General features: G+C 44.4%; 2 protein-coding genes across 5 annotated transcripts in view; one reads left to right on the top strand and one right to left on the bottom strand.

Moving 5' to 3' along the window:
- Positions 1-1,708, bottom strand: part of plpp3 (phospholipid phosphatase 3) — a 46,996-nt gene extending 45,288 nt beyond the window's left edge. For both annotated transcript variants that reach the window (XM_083647974.1, XM_083647973.1), the window contains exon 1: positions 1,230-1,708. In XM_083647974.1, the coding sequence (XP_083504100.1) occupies positions 1,230-1,368 (139 nt within the window). In that variant the 5' untranslated portion in view covers positions 1,369-1,708. The remainder of the gene's footprint in view (positions 1-1,229) is intronic.
- A 4,014-nt stretch (positions 1,709-5,722) lies between these two features.
- Positions 5,723-24,004, top strand: prkaa2 (protein kinase, AMP-activated, alpha 2 catalytic subunit). Of its 3 annotated transcripts, XR_014553242.1 has the most exons (11): positions 5,723-5,828; positions 8,635-8,776; positions 10,449-10,542; positions 11,140-11,284; positions 15,766-15,853; positions 15,995-16,219; positions 17,623-17,785; positions 18,393-18,731; positions 18,863-18,989; positions 20,274-21,870; positions 21,912-24,004. XR_014553242.1 is itself a non-coding variant. In XM_083648375.1 (10 exons), exons 1-10 carry the CDS (start codon positions 5,732-5,734, stop codon positions 20,525-20,527), a joined length of 1,674 nt encoding a protein of 557 aa, XP_083504501.1. In that variant the 5' UTR covers positions 5,723-5,731; the 3' UTR covers positions 20,528-24,004. The 3 variants fall into 3 exon arrangements, 2 of the variants coding, with proteins under 2 accessions (XP_083504501.1, XP_083504502.1); XM_083648375.1 differs by having other exon boundaries at positions 20,274-24,004; XM_083648376.1 differs by lacking the exon at positions 5,723-5,828 and adding an exon at positions 7,439-7,541 and having other exon boundaries at positions 20,274-24,004.
- Positions 24,005-24,457: the final 453 nt, after the last annotated feature.

Raw genomic sequence — 24,457 nt, 5'->3', positions numbered from 1 at the left:
TTTGTAACGTTCTGGGAGAGAATGCGTAAAAGTTGAGCTGGACTGCCATAATCCTTCTGTGAGTGAGAGAAAGAGGGGGCGAAAACAGGGAAGAGAGAGGGGGGGCTGCTGTGGACTACAGTGACAACAGCCAAAGGCAAACCAGCTTTCGCACACACACACACACATTCTGACTCTGGATGGGACGATGGGACGCTTACAGAATAATAACAAGTTACGACTAACACACACAAAGAGAGTTGCCTGTTGGAGCAAATCAGAACAGTATAAAGACCGGTGTCACTCACCGCCTCTACTTGAGTGACAATTTTAATTAGTTTTTCCTCCTATAAATCAATACCTTAATTACAATTGGATTTTTCCTCTGGGCATGTTGTTGCATCTCTGTGTATGGAAATCTCTATCTTGGAAAGGCACCTCGGGGTGGTGGGGGCAGAGGAACGGTGTTATGGGGACACTGGAGGGGGGTCATCATGGGCTATTTAAAGGGCAGTAAACGGGCAGGTTACAGCACTTCAAAACATTTCTGCCCCAGGCGAGCTGGCAGCAGAGGGACGAGATGAATGATCGGCCCCTGTGATGTTCAATGGATTCTCATTCTGAAATCATCAATACAGTGTGATACCAACGTTTCTGTGTTGCTGTCCCAGCTGACAGTGACAATAAGCACATCATTCTTTCAGCATTTCAAAGTGGTGTGTATGCCTGATTTACAACCTTTGTTGGCATATTTATTTATTTATTTAGGCTATTTATTACAAATATGTGTTAATCCACATTTCACCCCAATTACTTGTTTCACCGAGTGATCATGTGAATGAGATGGCTTGGTGAGCAAGGTATGGCTTTAATACAATGCCAAGCCTTGCATGACAACTTGATAAATATTCAGCGGAGCCAATGTTTTGTTCCGCGCTTCACCGGCATGGGGTGGTGTGTTGAACTGCACGATAAGGGGATGTTACAGATTGTGTTGCCCTGTGGTCACAGATAACAAGCAATGCTTTTAAAACGATAAGCTTTTTTTATGGCCATTAATTAGAAAGCGCGGACTCAGTTAATTTATGTATTGCTTCTAATCGTTTAGTGTCAATCCATTAAAAGCATCTAAAACAATAACATTATAACTTTTTGTGCAATTTCAGTGTAGGTTCAAAAATGTTTGGATTAAAGATTAAAACAGTTGATTAACAATTCTATTTGTAAGAGAAAATAATAGGCTTACTCACCAAGAAGAAGACAGAAGATATCTAGCGCTATTAGCAGTTTCTTCTTGCTGTTGTCAATACCATTGTTGTTATTTAACGTAGAGGTTCCTCCGTTCCTTGTCTCTTGGGCCATCGCTTTCTCATACATATACTTTTGCATTTGAGAACTCCCCCTTTTTTGAGTACAAAATCCCACACCAACGCGGTAAGGTTGGGTGAAGAAGCTCTATCAGGTTCTCAGTCCGTAAAAGAACCAGCCAGCGCAGAAATGTCATGCAATTCTGTGGGAAACAAACTTCCCAACTCTGAGGGTCTCGTAAAGTTGCAGATCAGGCGATGTCCCGTTGACTCGTATTTAAAATTAAAATTAAAATTAAAACGACATATATTCTGCTTTACTAAGTAGTCTTCGCAACAGTCGACCCGCACCACTGATACAAGGAATAAAAAAGTTGTTTGCGCACGTAATGAATGAATGGAAAGCCCGCTCCCCTGTTCAGTCTCGGTTCAAAGGCTTGAAGTGAGTGAGAATAGCGCTCCGCACCGAGACGCGCTCTTGTTATATCAATCCTTCCTCTCCTCCTCCCCCTGCTCTTCAAGTTCCTTCAACGCACAGCTTCAAGGCTCAGCCCTCTTCCCTCTGCTCTGCTAGCGGAGGGTAATCACCTCCATCCCTCCATGGAAAACTTTCTCACACTGCATGGGGACCAGCAGGCGCACTGTGCAGCACGGCTCTAGAGCGCGCCTAGCGGTTACGCGCGGTATGGCAGTCGCACCGGAGGGGTTCAGATGAATCGGATGCTCACGCTTCAATACCGTCCGTATTCCAGTTTAGCTATCTGTACTCCTGTTCAACAGGATTGCCTTCTTCCTATTAGAACAAAACATGCTACCAGAAAGCATGGCTTTTGCCCCATAAATAGGCCTACTCTACTGAATTAGCCTACAAATAATCATCATTTAGCATTTAGAATTATATATATATATATATATATATATATATATATATATTTATTTATTTATTTATTTATTTATTTATTTATTTATTTATTTATTCAAGATTCAAGGTTCAAGTTTGAGTGTCCCAGAAGGGCAAATTGTATGTATATATATATTATCTATAAATATATATATAATATATATACACACACACGCACAAGCCTCAAGACGCTGCACGCTAACAGTGATCGGATGCTGTGCAGCTCACTGTGAAGTAAGGTCTCTTGTGGCTTGTTGCCTCTAAGACATGGTCACACAGCAAAAAAAGTTAAATAAATGTCTTGTTTTTTATTAACAATGTGAGCGATGTAGTTCTTGGACAGCTAAACACTGTGGATGCTATGTCACATGATATAGAGGCATGTGTGGTGATTTGTTTAGCATATTAATATTGTAGGCCTAATTAACTACTGTGCAGCCATGTGTTATATTTTGACCTCTGGTTACTCAGCACAATTTGGCCCTGTGGGGCCTTTCAAAACATGTTGGCGTCATACACATCCAGCCTGTTTATAATCATTAACAGGCCTAAATGCTTCCTCATTCAGCCACTGTCTTTGTCTGGAGAAAATTCACAACTTCACACACTAGCTCTAATATTGCTTTGCGGTTTGAGAGGGGAGTATGCACTGTGTGCAGTGCACTGTTCAGGGGAAACCTTTCCTTCGATTATGTTGATAAACTAAGCTTTCTCTGCCATCTAGTGGTGAGAATATGAACAACTCACTCTTATTTGCAAGTCATCCATTGCCTCTGATAGGGCTCATTTTCTCATAACTCTCACTAACACAAAACCACTAACACAAACTGCAAAACTCTCAAAATGAAAACCATCAAATCCATTAATCTCTTTTCAAAATGCTATTTTGCAGTAAAATGACACATGGCACAACCATCAAATGAATCTTTCCAACAAACGACTACATGCTGATGTGTTTATTGGAGAACACTATGGATATCTAATAATCAGTAGACTTATGCCTTTTGCATGTTCAAAGGTACATTCATGCACAGTAGCATGTTGTAAAAGACTAGTATACACCTTATATTATTTCAATCACAAATACTTTATTTCAACATTTGAATGTGTTGGATAAGTGAAGTGTTCGACATACAAAACACAATGCAGTGGGCGGTGGGGGGGGGTTGGTCTGTAAAAAAAGAAGAAAAACATTGTTCTCAAAAACAAGACAGCTAATCTGTGGCCTTTTTATACTGCTAAAGCTCTGATTTCTGCAGTGAACACTTCAGATATTAGTGTTTATATGTTTGATGAGTGGATGTTGCCAGTGAGTAAATAAATAGAGCACCTTTTCCTCAGTATTAGGAACTATTGGGTAAAGACTAAGAGAGAAAAAAACGTTATTGCCACACACTAGGCTAATTTTCTCAGTACGGTACCAGCATAACCCCAGGCGGCACATGAACCGTATCCTGTGAGTGTGACCCACTTAGCCTACAGCATAGTTCACCCAAAAAGTCTGTCATCATCTACTCACCCTCAAATGAAACACATGAAGTCAATGGGCGACCAGAGTTCCAAAACAAAAACAGACAAACAATCACACTGTGAATAGAAACACCATGTTGCAAATCAATCAGATTGAGGTATTTTTGGAACTCTGAAGAACTGGTCTCGACTTCAGTTGTTTTGGAGAAGGCTGCCGTGGAGCTGTGCTGGCAACTTCCCTGTGTGTTATATGGACATACTTCACCTGTGTTTCAAGTTGGCAAGAGTGAGTGGATAATGACATGGTGAGTAGATAATGACACAATTTGAATTTTTGGGCGAACTACCGGTATTCTTTTAAGATATTGTGAAAACATGCTCTATTGTTCCAAGGCTATATGCACAGCCTTGTGGACTATGTAATGCCAACACTATAGCCTAGCACAGTGATACTCAACCCGAGGCTCTAGAGCCACATGCGGCTCCTTTATGGGTAGTTGTGGCTCTTTAAGTCCTACTTAAAATAAGTAAATAAATTAAAATATAAAAGAAATAAAGGGAGCAAAGGGACCTTTTTTAGATGGTGGCTCTTGCAAAGATCCCCCCCTCAATGTGGCTCCTGTGTAGGGCAAGGTTGCGTACATGCTAGGCCTACTCTAGTCTCGCAGTAGCCAGCCGTAGATACATCTACAGCTGGAAGCTTGGCTTGCTGAGGTAAGATGTTGGGTCTGACCCCATCAGAAGGCCTACTAACTAGGCCGAGTCAGTCATTGGTCTCATTTGACTGTGTGACATCATCATGCATCTAATGTGTAAACCATGTGTCAGCAAGTATTTCATTTTCAATGTTTCCAACAGCCTGTCCATTCTGAAAATGGAAAGGTGCCCCCCCCCCACACACACACACACATTAGGGTGTAATTACCGCACAGCCAGAAAAATATACACCTGTCTGTCTTTTGGCACTGCACTGTAGGGCTGAGTATGCATACATTTTAGAATAGGCCCTTTTCACAGCAACCATATTGATGTGCAGGAAGTAGAGCAGGTGTGACCAATAACATTAATGGCACTGGAATGAATGGAACGGAACCATCATTCATGATCTGCTTTACTTCCTGCTTTACCACCTCAAAACGGTTGCTGTGAAAAGGGTCTATAAAAGCATGTCTAGATTACCAACAGGACACAAGGGACACAAGGGCCATGAAAGCTCCTTATATGTATTGTAGATAAACATGTAAATTTGGTAAAACTAGGAATGGAGCGCGCGTGGATATAGGGTGGTGGAGACTCTGGAGATGTGCCATGGCTGCAGTTATGGAAATTGCAAGCGGAGCGTGCTCCTAAAATCGTGACTGACAGACAGACAGACACCGCCCACCCACCTAGGCGTGGAAACTGTGCACCATCGGCTCGGCTTATGCTACATTAGAGTTGCTTGAGTGACATCACTGATGACAACTGCCTGAGTGACATCACAGTTGGCAATCACAGTGACATCACTGATGACATCACATTTGCTCCAGTGACATCACTGATTGCATCACAATCGTGAGTGACTGACACCGCCGACATAGCCAATTTTAACTAAGATGACCCTGTGTTGCCCTTTGCATTACCTTTGCATAGCTCGGCCATAAAATCTCCATCGTTTGCCTATTTATCTAGCATTACCTATCTGACTGGGACGGTTGATGGGACAGACATAGCTGCAGGGGGCCTGGGATAATTCGGCCATGCAAAGTAGGCCATGCTACGCCAGAGAAACGCTACTCCATATTTCCCCCTTTGAGTAAAACGGTGTACCTGACTGACAGCAGTGTGTATACTTCGGGGTCGTGCCTGAAGCTGTCGTCAGTGGCCTCTCGCCGAGCGTGAGAGGTGCCCCGCCCCTCCGTGCGCCCCACGGACAGGCAGGGAGCACGCCCACCACACCGTGCCCCGCCCCTCCGTGCGCCCCACGGATAGGCAGGCAGCACACCCACCACACCGTGCGCCCCACGGACAGGCAGGCAGCACAGCCTCCATACCGTCACCGAGCGAGCACAGGCAGCCGTCGGTAACGGAGAAGATGGCAGAGCGGCAACAGAAACACGAAGGCAGGGTAAAGATCGGCCATTACATCCTCGGCGACACGCTCGGAGTGGGCACCTTCGGGAAAGTAAAGAGTTAAGTCATGTTTTTGTGTCACGTCGTGCCGAATGTGTGCGTTTGTGCCTTGTAGTAGGTATAAAGCGACAAATCGCAGTAATGTTACCTTCGCCCCTCCTCCGGTGGTCAGTACGCACGTTGCGTAGCTGTGTGTATAAACTGCAGCGACAGAATTGGTTTGGGGCGTACATGTAGTTTGGGAATATGACAGCTTGAAAGGCAAATTCTTTCACCGAAGCTATCTATAATCTGTCTTATCAGCAATGAGAGGTATAATTACCTGCTGGACAATGGCTGCAAGTGGCTAGACAAGCATACTTGCGTTATTGGCGCGTAGCCAGTGATTACTTGGTCGTGTATTCGATTTTTACAGTCCTGTTTGCCGTAAAGGGCATATCTCTAGACGAACACCGCCACTAACTGTAATATTTCGTAACTGAAATATTGACAACATGGTGTGTAGATAATATCTCGTTGCCAGCAAGTGCTATGCGCCTGCCAACTCTGGGCACGATCCACACGGGCGTAAAGTTAGCCCAGGCAGGCAGCGCACCATGTTAGCATGTTATGTTCTCAGTGCAGGTTCCTCACAGACACTTTTAGGGCAGTCTGCATGACCTTGTGGGATTTTAACTCCATTCTTCTCACCCCGCCTCTTCCTTATGCGCAGCTTGAGGGATGTAGTAGTGGGGCGGGGGGGGGGTAAACCCACTTAAAAACTCACTTTATCCATATTAAATATGGATCAAGTGAGTTAGGCTGGCATAAATCTTTATGAGGTAAAAACCATAGTGCACATCATAGTGAGTACGGTAATGTAAAACTGAGGTGAACTATGGAAAAACTGGGTCTTATAAGGTTGCAAAAACAAATTAGGGCTATAGGCTAATGTTAACTAAAAAATAAAATAAATGGGACCATTTTCTGAGCTCATTTACAAAAGTTAAGAATATTATGTAGTCAAATGCTCTAAGAAAACCACCAAACAAAAATGGACATGCATACCCTGGGTATCTATCTTCCTTTAAATTAACTCAATATTACTAATCTGAATCATATAGTATAGGCTACCATATATTATACTGATTTAATAAGAATTAGCCTGCATGTTTTTGGATAAAGAATTAAAAAAAAACGGTTCTGACCATTAAGGCCATTCTTCAATGGCCTTAATGGTCAGAACCTGTTTATTTATTCTCATGGACTTTGTTCTGTAGAATAACACTGCAAGGTGTTAGGCAATCCCTGCCATGGTACACCATTGTTGGTGTTTATGTTGATGTCTTCTTCAAAAACAAACACCAAGTACAATTTAACTTTCAGTTTACAAAAACTAGCATGTGTCTGTATCAGGGCAGGATTAAAATGGCTATTAACGTAGCTGTCTCATTAATATCATAACTTCAGGGAGGGGGTGCAATGACCCGATTCATTTTCTAGAAGGATTCCTTTCCATTTTGTTAAGTTTACTGCAGTCTGATGGTGCTGATCGGCTCATCTGATGCCCCCTTCACAACCTCTCTCTCACACTCACCTCTCTCTCTCTCGCTCACCTGTCTGTCACTCTATCACTCACTCACAACTCTCTCTCTCTCTCTCTCTCTCTCTCTCTATAACTGTATAAAAAAGGCAAATATAGGTGATTTATGGGGGAAATTACCAAGCGGGAGCTCACCGGGAGAGGAAGTGAAACTACAGGAGAAACCCGGGAAAAACGTGAGAGTTGACAGGTCTGGTTGAGAGTGGATTTTCGTTTGATTTTATGTTCCGCCGATAGTAAAACAACTCTGCCCTTAAAGGCAAAGTGGGACAGACACAGCCTAGAGGTAGAAAGAAACATCTTGGTCAACACCTGCCCCACGAGGTGGAAGCAATGATGTGGCAGAACCTTTGTGGTGGCATCTGGGGTGGCAAATCAGATTGTAGAAGTGACAGTCACAAGTGACACAGTCTTTAAATCTCATGTAAATCCAACGTAAATTCATATTTATCATCCACAGAACACTTCACCACTCATGTACATATTGTATATATTGACTCGATTTGATTGGATTTGATTGCACTTGCAACCTTGTGATTGCCTTTAGTTATCTTCCTACTCCTTATCCCTGTATATTGATGTAACCGCTACGCTGCATACATACACTAAGACAAATTCCTCGTATGTAACTTGCATACTGTGGCAATAAAAGTGATTCTGATTCTGACACTGGCCACCTCTTTAAAACTGTTCATGATCATCACTGATGCCTTTGCAGTCTAGCTAGGAAATGTGGCTTCAGTAATAACAATGTGGCTAGTAGACAGTCTCCGGCAGGCAGGGAGAAAACAGCTTGCACCTCTCATCCAGAGACTCTGAACAACCTAAACCAGTTCGCAACAAACAAGGCTACTGCGCTGTCCCTTTAAGAGAACGGATGGCGTCCCTGTCCGGTGCTGTCTCTAGACTTGCCGTAGTTTGGTTTCCATGGTAACAGTGCCAACTGCTGCTCTTGGCTCTCCGCTCCGCTATCTGCCAAGCTAGTCAGTACCTCAACACACCAGTGAAAGCAGAGTAGCTACATTTGGCACAAACCCCTCAAATGGAAAAATGGGGTCAGTCAGATTGTATTCACTGGCATGCTATAGTCTGCTATCTCCAACAGGCCTCCAAATCAAACCTGAATCCATTAGTGTGTCTCTCTCTCTCTCTCTCGTCCTCCCTCCTCACCTGTTCCCTCTCTCTCCTGGGCATGTGTCTTTTGCCTGTGTGTAAAAGCCCCTATGTGTGTTTAATCTCTGAATGCTGCATCTGCTTCATATCTGTATTATTTTTGTTTTTAGTCGGGGAGCATCAGCTGACGGGCCACAAAGTGGCTGTGAAGATCCTGAACAGACAGAAGATTCGCAGTCTGGATGTCGTGGGGAAGATTAAACGGGAGATCCAGAATCTCAAACTGTTCAGACACCCACACATCATCAAGCTGTAAGTGGAGAGAGACGTCACATTTGATTTGATTTGTCAGTGCTGATATCCTACATCAAGGAGATAGCTGGTGTGTTGTGAGCCTGGTGCTACGCATGCTCTGCTCGTCCCTGTGTTGTTTTTTTACTACAGCTGCGCTATACTGAGCATGCCCACAGGGCTCCCAGGAGGTTGAACACGTACACACACACAGGCCTGCAGTTAGGAATCTGTTTTGGTTAGCACAAATCTCCAGTTAAGGGGATAGAAGTTTCAGTAATTGCTGTAAGGCTAAATCCAGTGTCTTGTCTCCTCACTACCTTTTCTTTGACTCTTTGTCTGCTCTCTCTGTCTATTTCGCTCTCTCTCTCTCTCTCTCTAACATGTCTCTTTGCATTTCTTTCTCCTCATCAGTCTGTGTCTCTCAACAATCTTTGTGTTATTTTTAGGCCGGGGGTCAGAGTTAGCCCACTGTCACACTGTGAGCTATGGCAGATATGTGTGCTCTTAAGGTCCTTTTTTTGTGCGATTAATTCGCACGTCAATAATATTTTCCGAACCTATATCAGTCAATGCAACCGTGCATACCAACGGCGAAGTTTGGCAGAGCGTTATTGCGGTGTTTATTTTTTCGAACCACGGTCGATTTTTCAGAAATTCGCTTCCGACGTGTACACATGACTGTGCTGTGATTGACAAGTGGGTCAAAACTCGCATCGCAATTCCACGCCGTATATTCGCATCGCTCTTGATGTGTAAGGACCTTCAGTCTGTGAGCGTCTACTATCAGTCAGAGCAGGACTGGAGCAGTGGGAAGCACACACACACACACACACACACACACACACACACACACACACACACACTCATTATTGGTGCTGGTATACAGACGGCTTAAAGCTTTAAGGTGGAACAGAGCAAAGCAGACAAGTGATACATTCTCTCTGTTTGTGAAAGGATGAAGAGAGGCAATGAAACAGAACAAATGTGTTTGAATTTAGCTCAAGTGGTCTGTTTGTATCTCCTCGAAACTCTGTGTGTGTGTGTGTGTGTGTGTGTGTGTGTGTGTGTGTGTGTGTGTGTGTGTGTGTGTGTGTGTGTGTGTGTGTGTGTGTGTCTGTGTCTGTGTCTGTCTGTCTGTCTCAGAGAGAGGGAGAGAGAAAGGGAGAGAGATTGTGATTTGTATGTGTGTGTATTTCAACCACCGCACCAGCCGTGCTGTGCTACTCTTAGCATGTCAGGTCTCAAGCTTGTGAACAGATTGTGATGAAGTGCAGAAGCTCCCAGCAGCAGCCATTCATGAGACTCTACATGCATTTTAATATGTCTGACCTTTATGAAAATATATATATGCTCAACAGCAGCCATCTATCACAGCCTAGCCTTACCAAGCTGTGCCTGTGTGCATGTGTTGATGTATTTATTTTTATCCCTGGGAAGGCGTTTGGTTCCTCATAAGGATACAAAGGGCCACATGTCATCACAAGGGTAGAGATGAGGAAAAAGTCCATGTATTTTAATAAAGGGTTTTAATGTAGGATTAAAGTTTATGGATAGGATGTTACCGGTTAATGAATGTACAGCAATTCAGTGGAATGTCCTCACAAATGTAATAATCCAAACGACATCTGATTCCGTGTGTGTGTGTGTTTGTGTTTGTGTGGACGTGTGCATGCGTGCGTGTGTGTTCAAGGTACCAGGTGATAAGCACCCCCACAGATTTCTTCATGGTGATGGAGTATGTGTCTGGAGGCGAGCTGTTTGACTATATCTGCAAACATGGACGGGTAAGACATTTAATCTGTCGATTCAGTTGTTGATTTGAGTTCCCAGCCACTGGGTGGCAGTGTGGTTACCCACCCAATCCACAAACAATTATGCTACCCATCCATATGGCTCAGTCACCAGAACTCAACCCAACTTAGGTATTCTTCAAGTTATGGAGTGGTGGCTGAGATCGTGTATTCTACCACCGTCAGCAGAACACCAACGGAGGGATTCTTTGGGTCTTGGAAGTGTTGCAGCTTGTTAAGACACTTTATGTTGGTGTTAACATTGATTTTGGCAGTGATCTACATGCTACTATTTCCTCTATTTATTCAGGGAAAGCTGACTGAGCAGTGAGCACATATACCCGTTTTCAGCAACACCCTGTTCCTCATAATTTCATACAATTACACGCATAGAGATGAGAGGAATGCCCAGTACAACCACAGCCATCTGTTGCTGGCCGTGGCCACACAGCAGCTACTGGAGCAATTAATAGTTGCTGTAGAAAGGTGTTCTATTACTCCAGACAGAACCACAAAATCCTACCGACCACACCCCATTCATATGATCCTGTCCATTCATATGATCCTGTCCCTTCATATTGTCTCTTTCAGGTGGAGGACACAGAAGCTCGCCGTCTCTTCCAGCAGATTATCTCAGCAGTGGACTACTGCCACAGACACATGGTGGTCCACAGAGACCTCAAACCCGAGAACGTCCTGCTGGATGCCAGCAAGAACGCCAAGATAGCCGACTTTGGTATGAGCCCCAGAGAGCAGGGAGGGGTGGGTGTTACAGGTAGAGGGAGAGAGAGAAGACTGGCTTGGCAGACATTGAGAAATGTGAGAGAATGAGAGAAGAGAGATGGTGTAGAAAACCAGAATATATTCAGCGGTGTGAATGAGAAAGACGCAGAGATCTGAGCAGAGGTGAGTGGAATACATCAAGTCAATGCAAAATGTCTTGGAGCCAAGTGGCAAATTGTTGCAGTGCTAGAAGACATGGCATCCCCGCCTATTAATTATACACTTATGGGAAAGTGTCAAAATCACAATAATTGACCAACTATCTGATTAAATTAGAGCAAATCAGTCAGTGAATACAGTTCCTTATCAGTTGCACAGTAATTATTCTAGTTGGCTGTTTAGAGATAGTGCTCATGCAATATATGGCCATGAAAGGTTTTCAGAAATGTATACAAAGGCCTTGGAACCAGCGGGGCGTGTGAGGTGGAGAGAGGTGTCCTAGCAACAGGCGGCTCTGATATCAACTCTGGCAGGAAGCCTTGAGGCCCAGTGTCATCTGATAGGGAGGGAAGGCAGGCAGGGGGGCGCGGTGGGAGACATGTTTTGACTGAGAGCAACAGACACTGGTTAACAGCCAGAGTGATAGTTGAGGAAAACAACAGACACTGGTTAACAGCCAGAGAGGTTGTGGAGGAAAACAACAGACACTGGTTAACAGCCAGAGTGATAGGTGAGGAAAACAACAGACACTGGTTAACAGCCAGGGTGATTGTTGAGGATAACAACACACTGGTTAACAGCCAGAGAGGTTGTTGAGGATAACAACAGACACAGGTTAACAGCCAGAGAGGTTGTTGAGGATAACAACAGACACTGGTTAACAGCCAGAGAGGTTGTTGAGGAAAACAACAGACACTGGTTAACAGCCAGAGAGGTTGTTGAGGAAAACAACAGACACAGGTTAACAGCCAGAGAGGTTGTTGAGGAAAACAACAGACACTGGTTAACAGCCAGAGAGGTTGTTGAGGAAAACAACAGAGACTGGTTAACAGCCAGAGAGGTTGTTGAGGAAAACAACAGACACTGGTTAACAGCCAGAGAGGTAGTTGAGGAAAACAACAGACACAGGTTAACAGCCAGAGAGGTTGTTGAGGAAAACAACAGACACAGGTTAACAGCCAGAGAGGTAGTTGAGGAAAACAACAGACACAGGTTAACAGCCAGAGAGGTAGTTGAGGAAAACAACAGACACAGGTTAACAGCCAGAGAGGTTGTTGAGGAAAACAACAGACACTGGTTAACAGCCAGAGAGGTTGTTGAGGAAAACAACAGAGACTGGTTAACAGCCAGAGAGGTTGTTGAGGAAAACAACAGACACTGGTTAACAGCCAGAGAGGTAGTTGAGGAAAACAACAGACACAGGTTAACAGCCAGAGAGGTTGTTGAGGAAAACAACAGACACAGGTTAACAGCCAGAGAGGTAGTTGAGGAAAACAACAGACACAGGTTAACAGCCAGAGAGGTAGTTGAGGAAAACAACAGACACAGGTTAACAGCCAGAGAGGTTGTTGAGGAAAACAACAGACACTGGTTAACAGCCAGAGAGGTTGTTGAGGAAAACAACAGACACAGGTTAACAGCCAGAGAGGTAGTTGAGGAAAACAACAGACACAGGTTAACAGCCAGAGAGGTAGTTGAGGAAAACAACAGACACAGGTTAACAGCCAGAGAGGTTGTTGAGGAAAACAACAGACACTGGTTAACAGCCAGAGAGGTTGTTGAGGAAAACAACATACACTGGTTAACTCATTGAGTGCCAGCCACTTTTGTAAAATGGATGCTCCCAGTGCCAGCCCTTTCAGAGCGTTTTCAGTGATTTCTCGAGGCCCACAGAATATTGTGTGATATTACTATGTAAACACCGAACACGCCCAAAGAACGATGAGACTATTGTATCATCAGCAAAAAAAAGTTTATTGATATCATTTTCCGTTCTTTAGTTATCAGCAGTAGAAGATAGGTTGTTTTCACCAAAAACAGACGTTTCAAACTAGAAGCTGAGATAATGAGCCTTTTGTGAAATGAAGCATTTCAAGCACATCACTGACTCTGAAGCTAATATTTTCTGATGTAGTGACACCTCAAAAATAATTTCCTTCAATAAAACAGTGAAAACAAAGGAATTTTGTTTGGCAAAATAATATTTTTTAGCTGCAACCAGCAGCGCTGGCCCCTGCGTGCGCAGACCCTACACCTTCTTGCTGGTCTTGATTTACTGCTGGTGGGCATCAGATATTCTAGCTTGTGTTTGCCAATCTGTCCATCGAGCCTGCTGTCTGGGTCGGTGTTGTATGCTGCCCTGTGTGCCCCACCCCCCTCAACTGCAAACCCCTCCTCTGTGGGAGTGTCTCTGGTGGCTCTCTGCTGCGTTTGCTCTGCACTGACCCACCCAGCTTTTTCACAGCGTTCCGCCGTTTTTGTCGCCGGCTCCCAGCGCTTCCAGCTGAGAATAATGTAACCTTTTCTGGCAACTAATCATGTGGAGGGGCTATCGCAGCGGAGACGGAGGGGCTCAATATTGGGAGCAGATTGACTGCTGCAGGCACAGCTTCATGCATATCGATGCATACCGATGCGGCTTCCGTTTCCCCATGACTTCTTCTCTGTTTTTTCCTCACCTTTCTCTAATCTGGAGAGCACTGTCACCACCTAATGGGTCCGTAAAATAGCTTATATACCTTCAACATCCCCCATATTTTTACAGGAGATGCATCAGGCTTTGATCCACGTCCCACCGTCAAAAAAAGCAATTGACGTCTTTAGACGTCATTGGCACTCTACGTTACTATTTGAATTGACGTCTTTAGATGTCATTGGCACTCAATGAGTTAATAACAGCCAGTGTGATTGTTGAGGAAAACAACAGACACTGGTTAACAGCCAGAGTGATTGTTGAGGAAAACAACATACACTGGTTAATAACAGCCAGTGTGATTGTTGAGGAAAACAACAGACACTGGTTAACAGCCAGAGAGATTGTTGAGGAAAAGGGGGATCAGAGATTAAGGGGAAGGTCAGGGGCGTCTGGTGTTTAGCCTATGGCTGAGGCCCTAGCAGCAGAGACAGGCTCATCCAATCAGACGAGCTTTGTGTTTGGGGCTTAGAGACTTAGCGGGTAAAGAAGGATAAAGATACAGTTGAAGTGGTAAGTTTACATACACTTAGGTTGAAGTCATTAAAACCATAGACTATAACAAATATGGCCACCGTCACCTCACCCATTGGTTTGTGGACTCTGGTTTTGAAGCCTTGAGTTTGGCATTTTGACCATCTCCAACTTGGGTTTTTGCAGTCAGAAGCAGCTACCAGGTAGCAGCTCCCACAGAGCCACAGCGCCGCCTCCTATTGGTCCATGATCAGCGTCCTGTGCGATCACTGGACAGGGGACCTGTCAATCACGCCCGCAAATCATAGTCTGCTTATTCTAATGTTACAGTCCCCAGTTGAGTTTAGGAGGAGGTAGTGAGTTTGTGTGTGTGTGTGTGTGTGTGTGGGGATGGGGGGGGGGGGGGGGGGGGGGGTTTGTTGGTGAGGTCCTTGGCGGAAGGGGTTTCCGGGCCTTGTTGGTGAGGCCTTGCCTACGCCTTGCCTTTACCCACGCTTTTTAATAGGCGTCCTTTTTAGTCAATGAGGCTGTGTACACAGGGCGCCTCAACGTGAACCTTGCGTGTACCCACGCCTCGCCTGAGCTGCGCTGATTTTATCGTGTTTTAACCACTCCACTCCACAGATTTCATGTTAAAAAGTATAGTTTATAATGAAGAATATAGCCAAATTAACCAGGTTAAGAGCAGAAAAAACACAATCAGTAGCAGTAGCCTGTATATGATTTGTTTATGGAACATCAGTAAATTGTAGCATCTACCGTGGGGACATCTGTAATTTATAGCTACAGAAAATAACCCGCGTTACAGTTATGTTACCTTGTGTTACTGGACATGTAACTAACTTTGCAGCCTGAGCCTGTGCTGTATCACACTGCAGCACTTTTTTTTTTTTTTTGAGGAAAAAGGACAGAAAAAAGGATTTTAACAACCATTGGGCTTGGTGCCCTACATAAGCCTTGATGCCCTACATTTTGGCTGAGAATCCCAGAATACATTTGTATTTAACAGGCCAAAGTGGCCTTGCCTTAAAAATGACTTATAAACTAACTGTAGTTATATATAGTTATAGTTCAACTATAGTTTGTTAACATGAAATCTGTCGAATGGTTAAAAATTAGTTTTAATGACTTTATTTTACATAAACCTCTGACTTCAACTGTATCATTCATGCCCACTGTGCCTAAACCTTACCCTCTCTCTGCCACATTGTGTGACTGCACCCGACTGACATCAAAGGAATGACAGTAACAAAATGCTCAATATTGTATGAAAGTGCTGGGACTGTATCAGTATCAGAGTAAAGACAGAAGGTGTGTTTGGCCTACAGGACTGTCAAACATGATGTCAGATGGGGAGTTCCTGAGGACGAGCTGCGGCTCACCCAACTACGCTGCTCCAGAGGTCATCTCAGGAAGGTGTGTGTGTGTGTGTGTGTGTGTGTGTGTGTGTGTGTGTGTGTGTGTGTGTGTGACATTTCTGCATGTTTTCCCATACAAGACTTCTGCATTTTGTATGGATCTTAAATGTGTGTCACAATCCTGTGGTCCGGCTGCCAGGCTGTATGCAGGCCCAGAGGTGGACATCTGGAGCTGTGGGGTGATCCTGTACGCCCTGCTGTGCGGCACGCTGCCCTTCGATGATGAGCACGTCCCCACGCTGTTCAAGAAGATCAGAGGAGGAGTCTTCTACATCCCAGAGTACCTGACCCGCTCCGTGGCCTCACTGCTCATGCTCATGCTGCAGGTGGACCCTCTGAAGAGAGCCACCATCAAAGACATCAGGTACTGACTGACCCCCTCTCTGCTGGCTCAACTGACCCAGGAACGGAATCTGCACTCCTTTCTCTCTCTCTCTCTCTCTCTCTCTCTCTCTCTCTCTCTCTCTCTCTCTCTCCCCCTTTTTAAATTCTTTGTAAAACTTAGTTATCATCATTTTGTCATATTTAATCAACCGTTTATGTTTGTCATATTCTGTAGAATTTCCATTTGAATTTTCTGCATTGCCACACTTAACACGTTCACTGCCATTGACGAGATATCTCGGCTTACAGAATCCAACGGTTCACTGCCAATGACGAGATATCTCGGCTTAAAAAAAAAAAAAAAAAATTTGACGGTGGGACGTGGATCAACGCTCCCCACGTCTCCTATAAAAATATTGAAGCCAGCGAACGTGTACAACCCATTCCACGGACCCACTAAGTGGCGACAGTGCTCTCCCAGACTAGAGGAAGGCAAGCAAAAAGCAGTTTGAGGAAGCCATTCTCATGAAAATGGATTGGCGAAAACGCTTTCGTTTTCGCGCTGATTGCTGGCGGTGCGGGATTGCAAATTTGCATAATAGATTACGGGTGGAACACACTTTGAAACACGCAGCATAAATAAGACCAGAATCGCAAAAGCTTCATCAAAGCTCTCAACCGAAATCACAAGAAACGAGCGAGCCCATATCCAGACTTGCCGAGCGGCCGCCAGCAGACAGGCAGCAGCAGCAGAAGCAGTGAGCCTGGTGACGCGAGGTTACAGCAGCAGCAGCAACGAGCTTGTTGTGAAACGAGGAACACACACGGAGGGAGGAGTTTGAAGCAGAGGGGTGTTTCCTGCTGTTATGGAGGAAATTACTGTTCAAAACTATTGTTTAGATGTCTGACGTCTTACTGATGCCAAAAATGAATGGTTAAAGTGACTGTTCTATCGAATTTCACAAAAAGCCGTTTATCTCAGAATAATTTTCCAGACGCTGAAACCATGCTGTATTCAACTGCTAATGCTTACATAACTACTAACTCTACAAACTAACTCTTTTAGACAGAGAAAGCACACATTCTATTAGTTCTTTTGAGATATTGTGTGTTCACAAAATCTTAGCAGAAAAGAATCCTCGGGTCTTGAAAGATGAGCCAGAATCCTCAAAAAAACCCTCTGGCAGAACCTACCTACAGTAAAAAAAAAACGGCTGGCAGTGAATGTGTTAATAAAACTGCAGATTTGGACTGAGCTAATGATGATAAGTACTCATAGATTAAATTTACATGTTCTTTATAATAAAATATTTTTTTCACTTTGGCACAAAGATAAAACAACACATATATGCATGACTTTTTTTTAAATCAAAGTTTGGTTTCATAGTTTCGACTTGAAAGTGATTGCATCTTGAATCGACTGATTCTCCCATCCTCTGTCAGGGAGCATGAGTGGTTTAAGCAGGACCTGCCAGGCTACCTGTTCCCTGAGGATCCGTCATACGATGCTACAGTCCTGGATGAGGAGGCCGTCAGGGAGGTGTGTGAGAAGTTTGAAAGCACCGAGTCTGAGGTCATGTCCAGCCTCTACAGCGGAGATCCACAGGTACACTCAACCCATATCTGATCTGTTGAGCAACAAATTAGCCTATTCTCTGATCATCAAATTGTGGTGGTTATAAGATTCTTGTTTGTTTTTATTTTGGGGACATCAGGGGCCTGTACTACTAAGTGAGATAAACAGATCCAGGATCTGTTCCCTTGATCTGGATTGACTTAACCAGACAATTGCAATTGCGCTAAATGATCCCACGACTCAGGTTATCAGCTGGTTCTGTCAATTTAGGATTTCCCTATCCAGCTCTGAGCTCATGCATATGAAAATTCTCATGCACATCAGCTCATGCCCACGAAAGAGGTGTGGTTTGTAACAACTAGCCAATCACAATGCAATATGGACAGTTTCAGATTTTACAGTGCCAGACACCTATTTCCTCATTCATTCAATTCATTCAAAGCACGCATCAAAGTCATAGACTGTATATGATCAAGGTGCATTAATTATCAGAGCTTTACTGTATGTCAGAATCAAAATCGGGGTTGAATATTAGTTTGTTACTGATGTATTTTTGTTGTATTTAAATTCCATTTCCATCATGAATTACCCTCACTTACACTTCTGTTGACTTCACATCCTCCCTCCATCCTCCCAGGACCAGCTAGCAGTAGCCTACCATCTCATCATAGACAATCGGCGCATCATGACCCAGGCCAGTGAGTTCTACCTGGCCTCCAGTCCTCCCCAGGGCTCCTTTATGGAGGAGGGCATGCCGCTGCCCCCTGGGGTCAAACCCCACCCAGAGAGGATGCCTCCGCTCCTGGCTGACAGTCCCAAAGCCCGCTGCCCTCTGGATGCTCTGAACACCACCCGGCCCAAACCCCTGGCAGTGAAGAAGGCCAAGTGGCACCTGGGCATCAGGAGCCAGAGCAGGCCCTATGACATCATGGCTGAAGTGTACCGCGCTATGAGACAACTCAGCTTTGACTGGAAGGTAAGAGGATATGGACTGTCTGCCATTCAACAGCAACACACAGATATGATATGCTATGATCATAGATATATATAATATGATCACAGATATATGATATGATATACAAATGTGTGTCTGTGACTTGTTTGCAGGTGGTGAACCCATACCACCTGCGTGTGCGGAGGAAGAACCCAGTGACTGGCAACCTGGTGAAGATGAGTCTGCAGCTCTACCAAGTGGACAGCAGATCCTACCTCCTTGACTTCAAGAGCATTGATGGTAGGTGACAGCAAAGAATGTACACAAGACCCCACAGGCAACTGCAGATCATCCAAATGTATCACTGGTCCTCTGCTTTTTCAGTTGAAAACCCCCTTGGCCCTGCAGTGTGGCTGTTCTTTGAAGAACTGATGTTCATGTTGTAGGGCTTATGCTTGATTTAATCAATCAATTAATTTGATATTTATATAGAGCCAAATCATAGCAAGCGTTATCTCAAGGCGCTTAACAAATACAGCAGGTAGAAGACCAGGCTCTTTATTTTAGACTCAACAATTGAAACAATTCTCACATGCACTGGCTATTTTACTGCACAGGTCATGTGGCAATTGAAACACATTTCCCAACAAGAGCGTGCACTTGGCGATGGCAGCAAGGAAAGAGCCCTTTAACTGGGAGGAAACCCTGGGCAGACCTGGTTCTTTAACTGGGAGGAAACCCTGGGCAGACCTGCTTCTTTAACTGGGAGGAAACCCTGGGCAGACCTGGTTCTTTAACTGAAGGGAAACCCTGGGCAGACCTGCTTCTTTAACTGGGAGGAAACCCTGGGCAGACCTGCTTCTTTAACTGAAGGGAAACCCTGGGCAGACCTGGTTCTTTAACTGAAGGGAAACCCTGGGCAGACCTGCTTCTTTAACTGGGAGGAAACCCTGGGCAGACCTGCTTCTTTAACTGAAGGGAAACCCTGGGCAGAGCTGGTTCTTTAACTGAAGGGAAACCCTGGGCAGACCTGCTTCTTTAACTGGGAGGAAACCCTGGGCAGACCTGCTTCTTTAACTGAAGGGAAACCCTGGGCAGACCTGCTTCTTTAACTGGGAGGAAACCCTGGGCAGACCTGGTTCTTTAACTGGGAGGAAACCCTGGGCAGACCTGCTTCTTTAACTGGGAGGAAACCCTGGGCAGACCTGCTTCTTTAACTGAAGGGAAACCCTGGGCAGACCTGCTTCTTTAACTGAAGGGAAACCCTGGGCAGACCTGCTTCTTTAACTGAAGGGAAACCCTGGGCAGACCTGCTTCTTTAACTGGGAGGAAACCCTGGGCAGACCTGCTTCTTTAACTGAAGGGAAACCCTGGGCAGACCTGGTTCTTGGTGGGCGTTCATCTGCCAAGAGCGATTTGGTTGAGAGAGAGAGAAAGAGATGCACAGTAGTGGCAGTAATAACAGTGATACTATTAACAACTATAATAAGTAAAAAAAATAAAAATAATAATAACTAGTATAACTTTATTAACTGCTCTGCTGTTGAATGCTGATGCTACTTTCCTCTGCTGATATTTCCCCAGATGACATCATCGAGGCGGTGGGCTTTAAATCAGGTTCGTCCACCCCCCAGAGGTCCGGTTCCACGGCTGGTCTCCAGAGACCCAGATTGAGTATTGACTCAGCAAGCCCTGCTTTGGATCTTCTGCCCCAGCTCAGCTCCTCTCTCCCTGGGTCCCTGTCCAGCAGCTCGCCCCTGCTCACCCCACGTCAGGGATCACACACCATGGACTTCTTTGAAATGTGTGCCAGTCTGATCACCACGCTGGCACGCTGAGAGGTCTACCCCTCCAACCCCTAACCCTTTCCTCTGATTGGATGCCAATGGGGAATTCAAGCCAATTACAGATCTGAGATATATGGAGCTTAGAAGTCTCAAGTGACCTCCTCTCTCTGTCTGTTCTCCTTCATCTCTGTTCCAGTTATAACAGACTGGAGATGTGAATGCATATGTGAAAAGCAATGTCTGTCTGCCATTCAGCTCGTGTTCACTTCAGATGAAGGAGAGATAGAGAGGAAGCCATTGAGACTGACAGAATAATAGTTTGTTTTGACAGTCCTGGGGTCAGAGACCAGGCGTGAAACATCTGGCCAGTTGGAACTGATCCTGGGACTGAAAACGGAACTAGTTGAGGTCAGCAGGGTGAGAGGTTAGAGGTCAGAGTTCACATTTGTTGGAACAGGGTCAAGCTAAGGTCAAGTTCACTGTCACTCCTCCCACAAATACCCCACCAATCTTCCATCGGCGGCAGAAATGTCATCAATCACACATTATGGGGGAAGACCCTGCTGAGTTTGCCACAGTCACTGATCAGTTAGTTTAGCATCTTCCCCTATTTTATGATTAGGGCATCAGGTGGGAAAACTGACACCAGGTCTGTGTCTGAGGCAACATCAACACATGCAAAAATTTAATTTCAGGTTTTATACAGTTTTGTAAAGAAACTTCCATGTATGATATATTTATATATTAGAATCACATTATATATAGTTAGAAAGATGGACAAAGGCATACCAAATATCAGAGTTTATACGTGCATAGAGATTTGTTTCTTGTTATTTAGATGTCAGATCCATATTTATTTTTAAGAGATTGTTTTTTAGGCACTGTAGGTCCATTAATTAAGCACTGCATCAACATAAGGAGTTTTATCCTGATTTTGAAGATATTCTAGATAAGTGAACCTTCGAGAGAGATAGCAGATTGACAATACTCTGTGTTACTGACTGTGTGCCGCCTTTAGCTTTGAGGCACAGATACATCCCATCTCCCATGCTGAATTATCCAACTCATTTTTAGCAGAGCAGTAGGCTTCGACGTTGTGCAGCACTCCTGTACACAGCACTCCTGCATCCTTCAATTTCACACATTCAGAAAATGCAAAAATGTTGCCCACAGCCATTATTTTAGGCATTCAAGGACTGTCACAAATATGCAACAGAGAACACACATACATACATACAGACACACTGCTGCACACTCCACTTTAGTCAGCTGTTGTAACTGTTGTTATGCTGGTCAGCCGTGCATACGCAGAACGCAATTAACAAGCACAAGTGAGTCTGCAACATCAAGAGGCCAGGCATGGCATTTCACATACAGCAAGCTGAACAAAACATGTCATCTTAGCTAGCCCTGTGATCACACTGTATGTGAGAAGATCATCTTAGCTAGCCCTGTGATCACACTGTATGTGAGAAGATCGTCTTAGCTAGCCCTGTGATCACACTATGTGAGAAGACAATGAATGATGAGAGAAGAGGGGAGAAGGAAAGTGACAGAATGGTGGGATTCATGTGAGATGGTGTATATCTGTTGCAGATCTTAGGCCAGAATAAGCCACAGAAATGTTTCTCCGGTTGCCTTAAAAAATGCAAACCCATGAATTGTGTGCATACAGTACGTAATGTATGTGGAGTGTGTGTGTGTGTGTGTGCATGAGTGGGTGTGTGTAGGGGAGGCCAGAGGGGTTGGGTACAGCACGTCATGTGTCTGTCTTGTTTTGCTACTGGCTTGCTCACAGATGAGGTGAGGACTGGTCAGGAGGATCTATGCTGTAGTTTTGATGCCAGTGAGATCTCTGTTTTGTCTGTGACATTAGAGAAGAGCGCAATGACGATCAAAATAGAATGCTTTTGTGAGCGATGCTCATGGTTGTCTCTGCGTGTGTGAGTGTGTTCTGTGCAGCCATTGTTGTTGTCCGTTCAGTTTGCGCTTTGCAACTCATTTACTGAAGCCAGCACATCTCCGATTTTTTTTGGTTTACAGCATCACTCTTCTCTTGGTGTGCAATATTGTTATCAGAGTCAACATCAACTGTTACTGGGCTATTCCCAATCACAACATTTAGAAGAAATGAATGATGTTTGTGGAAGTCTTGTAGTGTGAACGTACCTATTGTTTTTGTCCTCTGCTGTGATGCATGACACGGTATTAGTATGGCTTCATCTGTTCTGCATTGTCCTGGCAGTTTTTACCGTAGTGTTGTTCTATATCATTGTAGTAATACTGTTGTCTTCTCTAAATCTTTTACGACGGAATGTAAAGTGAATGCTGGTGCTGCTTAGACAAATCTCACTCCCCTGCTCTCTCTGTCTCTCTCTCACTCTCTCACTTTCTCTCTCTCCAGATCTTTCTCTCTGTGGTTCAGTTAATTTGCAGTGGTATTGATGAAGAGAGCACCAGACTGTTGCCTTTCTACTGGTCTCAGTAAAACAGAGGAAGTCTGAGTAGAGATAGTATGTATGTACTGTACTTAAGACTGCAGTCACAACAGTCTAGACTACTAGTCAACCAGATACCATGTTGATGCCTGAGTATTTTGTTGGACCTATAATAATGAGATGGGCCATGTGTGAACTGGGATTCTAGTTGCTCATTCTGCCCACTTAGGAGAGCTGTCCTCCTTAAGGATTATTGTCTAGCTCACGCTTGAATTTGAGTTGATGAGTTCTGCCTTATGAGAGCACTGTAAAGGTTTGAAATAGTAAAAGCCAAATTGTGTGTTCCTCTGCTGAAACCCTTTATTACATGTATTCTGTTTTATGTGCTCCTTTGTTGCGTTATAATTTGTCAATAATCACACATGCACGGCTGTCTTTCTTCTGTGCTTTCCTCTGTGCGACTGTACATGCGCCACTGTGTCTACTTTGATGCCGGGGAGAAACTCTGCCCCCTGCTGCTAGACACATGTAACCACATGCAGCAACACCTGTGTATACAAATCAACCTTCTGTGACCATAATTACTCTCAATTGCTGTGTCTTAAATGACTTGATCGGTCATAGGTTGGATGTTAAGAACTCCTCTGATATAACCAGTATTTGCTGTCAAATGTAGTACTGTATGCATCCACCAGTGGCATGTTGGTCACTTATACTTTACTCTGTTTGGAGGTGGGGAAGACATGCCAGAGGGGCTAATCGACTACAGATTTTCCTTGTTGTACCAAAGTTGAGTATTTTCCACAGCAGCAAACCTGTGCCCTCTATGTATCTGTGGTTGGGGGTCTTATGATTAGTGTAACTCAAAACGCCCCCGTGTGTGCGTGCACATGTGAGTGAGAGAATGTGTATAAGGGTGTGTCTGTCTGTGCATGTGTGACTGTGAGTGCGACTGTGCGTTTCAGCCGTCTTCTCCCTGTCTCTCTGTCTGATTGGGGTTTTGGATTTCTCTGGTTATGCATTGCATGGTATTGCTGTTCTGATTTGCACTTTAAGGAGTATTTATTGTAAAACGGAATAAACAAACATGTAGAAAAGGAACATTTTCTTCTTTTGATGTCTTTGTTGGTGTGGAGCTCATTCATATATTTATAAGACACAAAGCATCACAGGGGAATTCTGTCTGTTTTTATTGCAGACAAACTGCACCTATAGATGTTGGGGAGTAGTGAACTACATGTAGTTGAACTACGTAGTTTGACTACATTTTGCAGTAGCTAAGTTAAGTTAAGTTAAGTTATCCTTTATTTATCCCCTTGGGGAAATTCATCCTCTGCATTTGACCCATCCTCTACTAGGAACCTTCCTAGAACTAGGAGCAGTGGGCAGCCACTGTGCAGCGCCCGGGGACCAACTCCAGTTCTTTTTGCCAGTACCTTGGTCAGGGGCACTGACAGGAGTATTAACCCTAACATACATGTCTTTCTTGATGGTGGGAGGAAACCGGAGCACCCGGAGAAAACCCACACGGACACGGGGAGAA

This window comes from Poromitra crassiceps (assembly GCF_964638095.1).
Source record: "Poromitra crassiceps genome assembly, chromosome: 12".
Lineage (NCBI taxonomy): Eukaryota > Metazoa > Chordata > Actinopteri > Beryciformes > Melamphaidae > Poromitra > Poromitra crassiceps.
The sequence above is the reverse complement of the archived record's forward strand: the minus strand, read 5'-3'. Positions and strand labels throughout refer to the sequence as shown.

Excerpts from the sequence above, each read along its gene's own strand:
- prkaa2 (XM_083648375.1), top strand. The coding sequence starts at position 5,732 with ATGGCAGAGCGGCAACAGAAACACGAAGGCAGGGTAAAGATCGGCCAT. Across the intron at positions 16,220-17,622 it reads GCCACCATCAAAGACATCAG|GGAGCATGAGTGGTTTAAGC; the intron begins GTACTGACTGAC and ends ATCCTCTGTCAG. Across the intron at positions 17,786-18,392 it reads TCTACAGCGGAGATCCACAG|GACCAGCTAGCAGTAGCCTA; the intron begins GTACACTCAACC and ends CCATCCTCCCAG.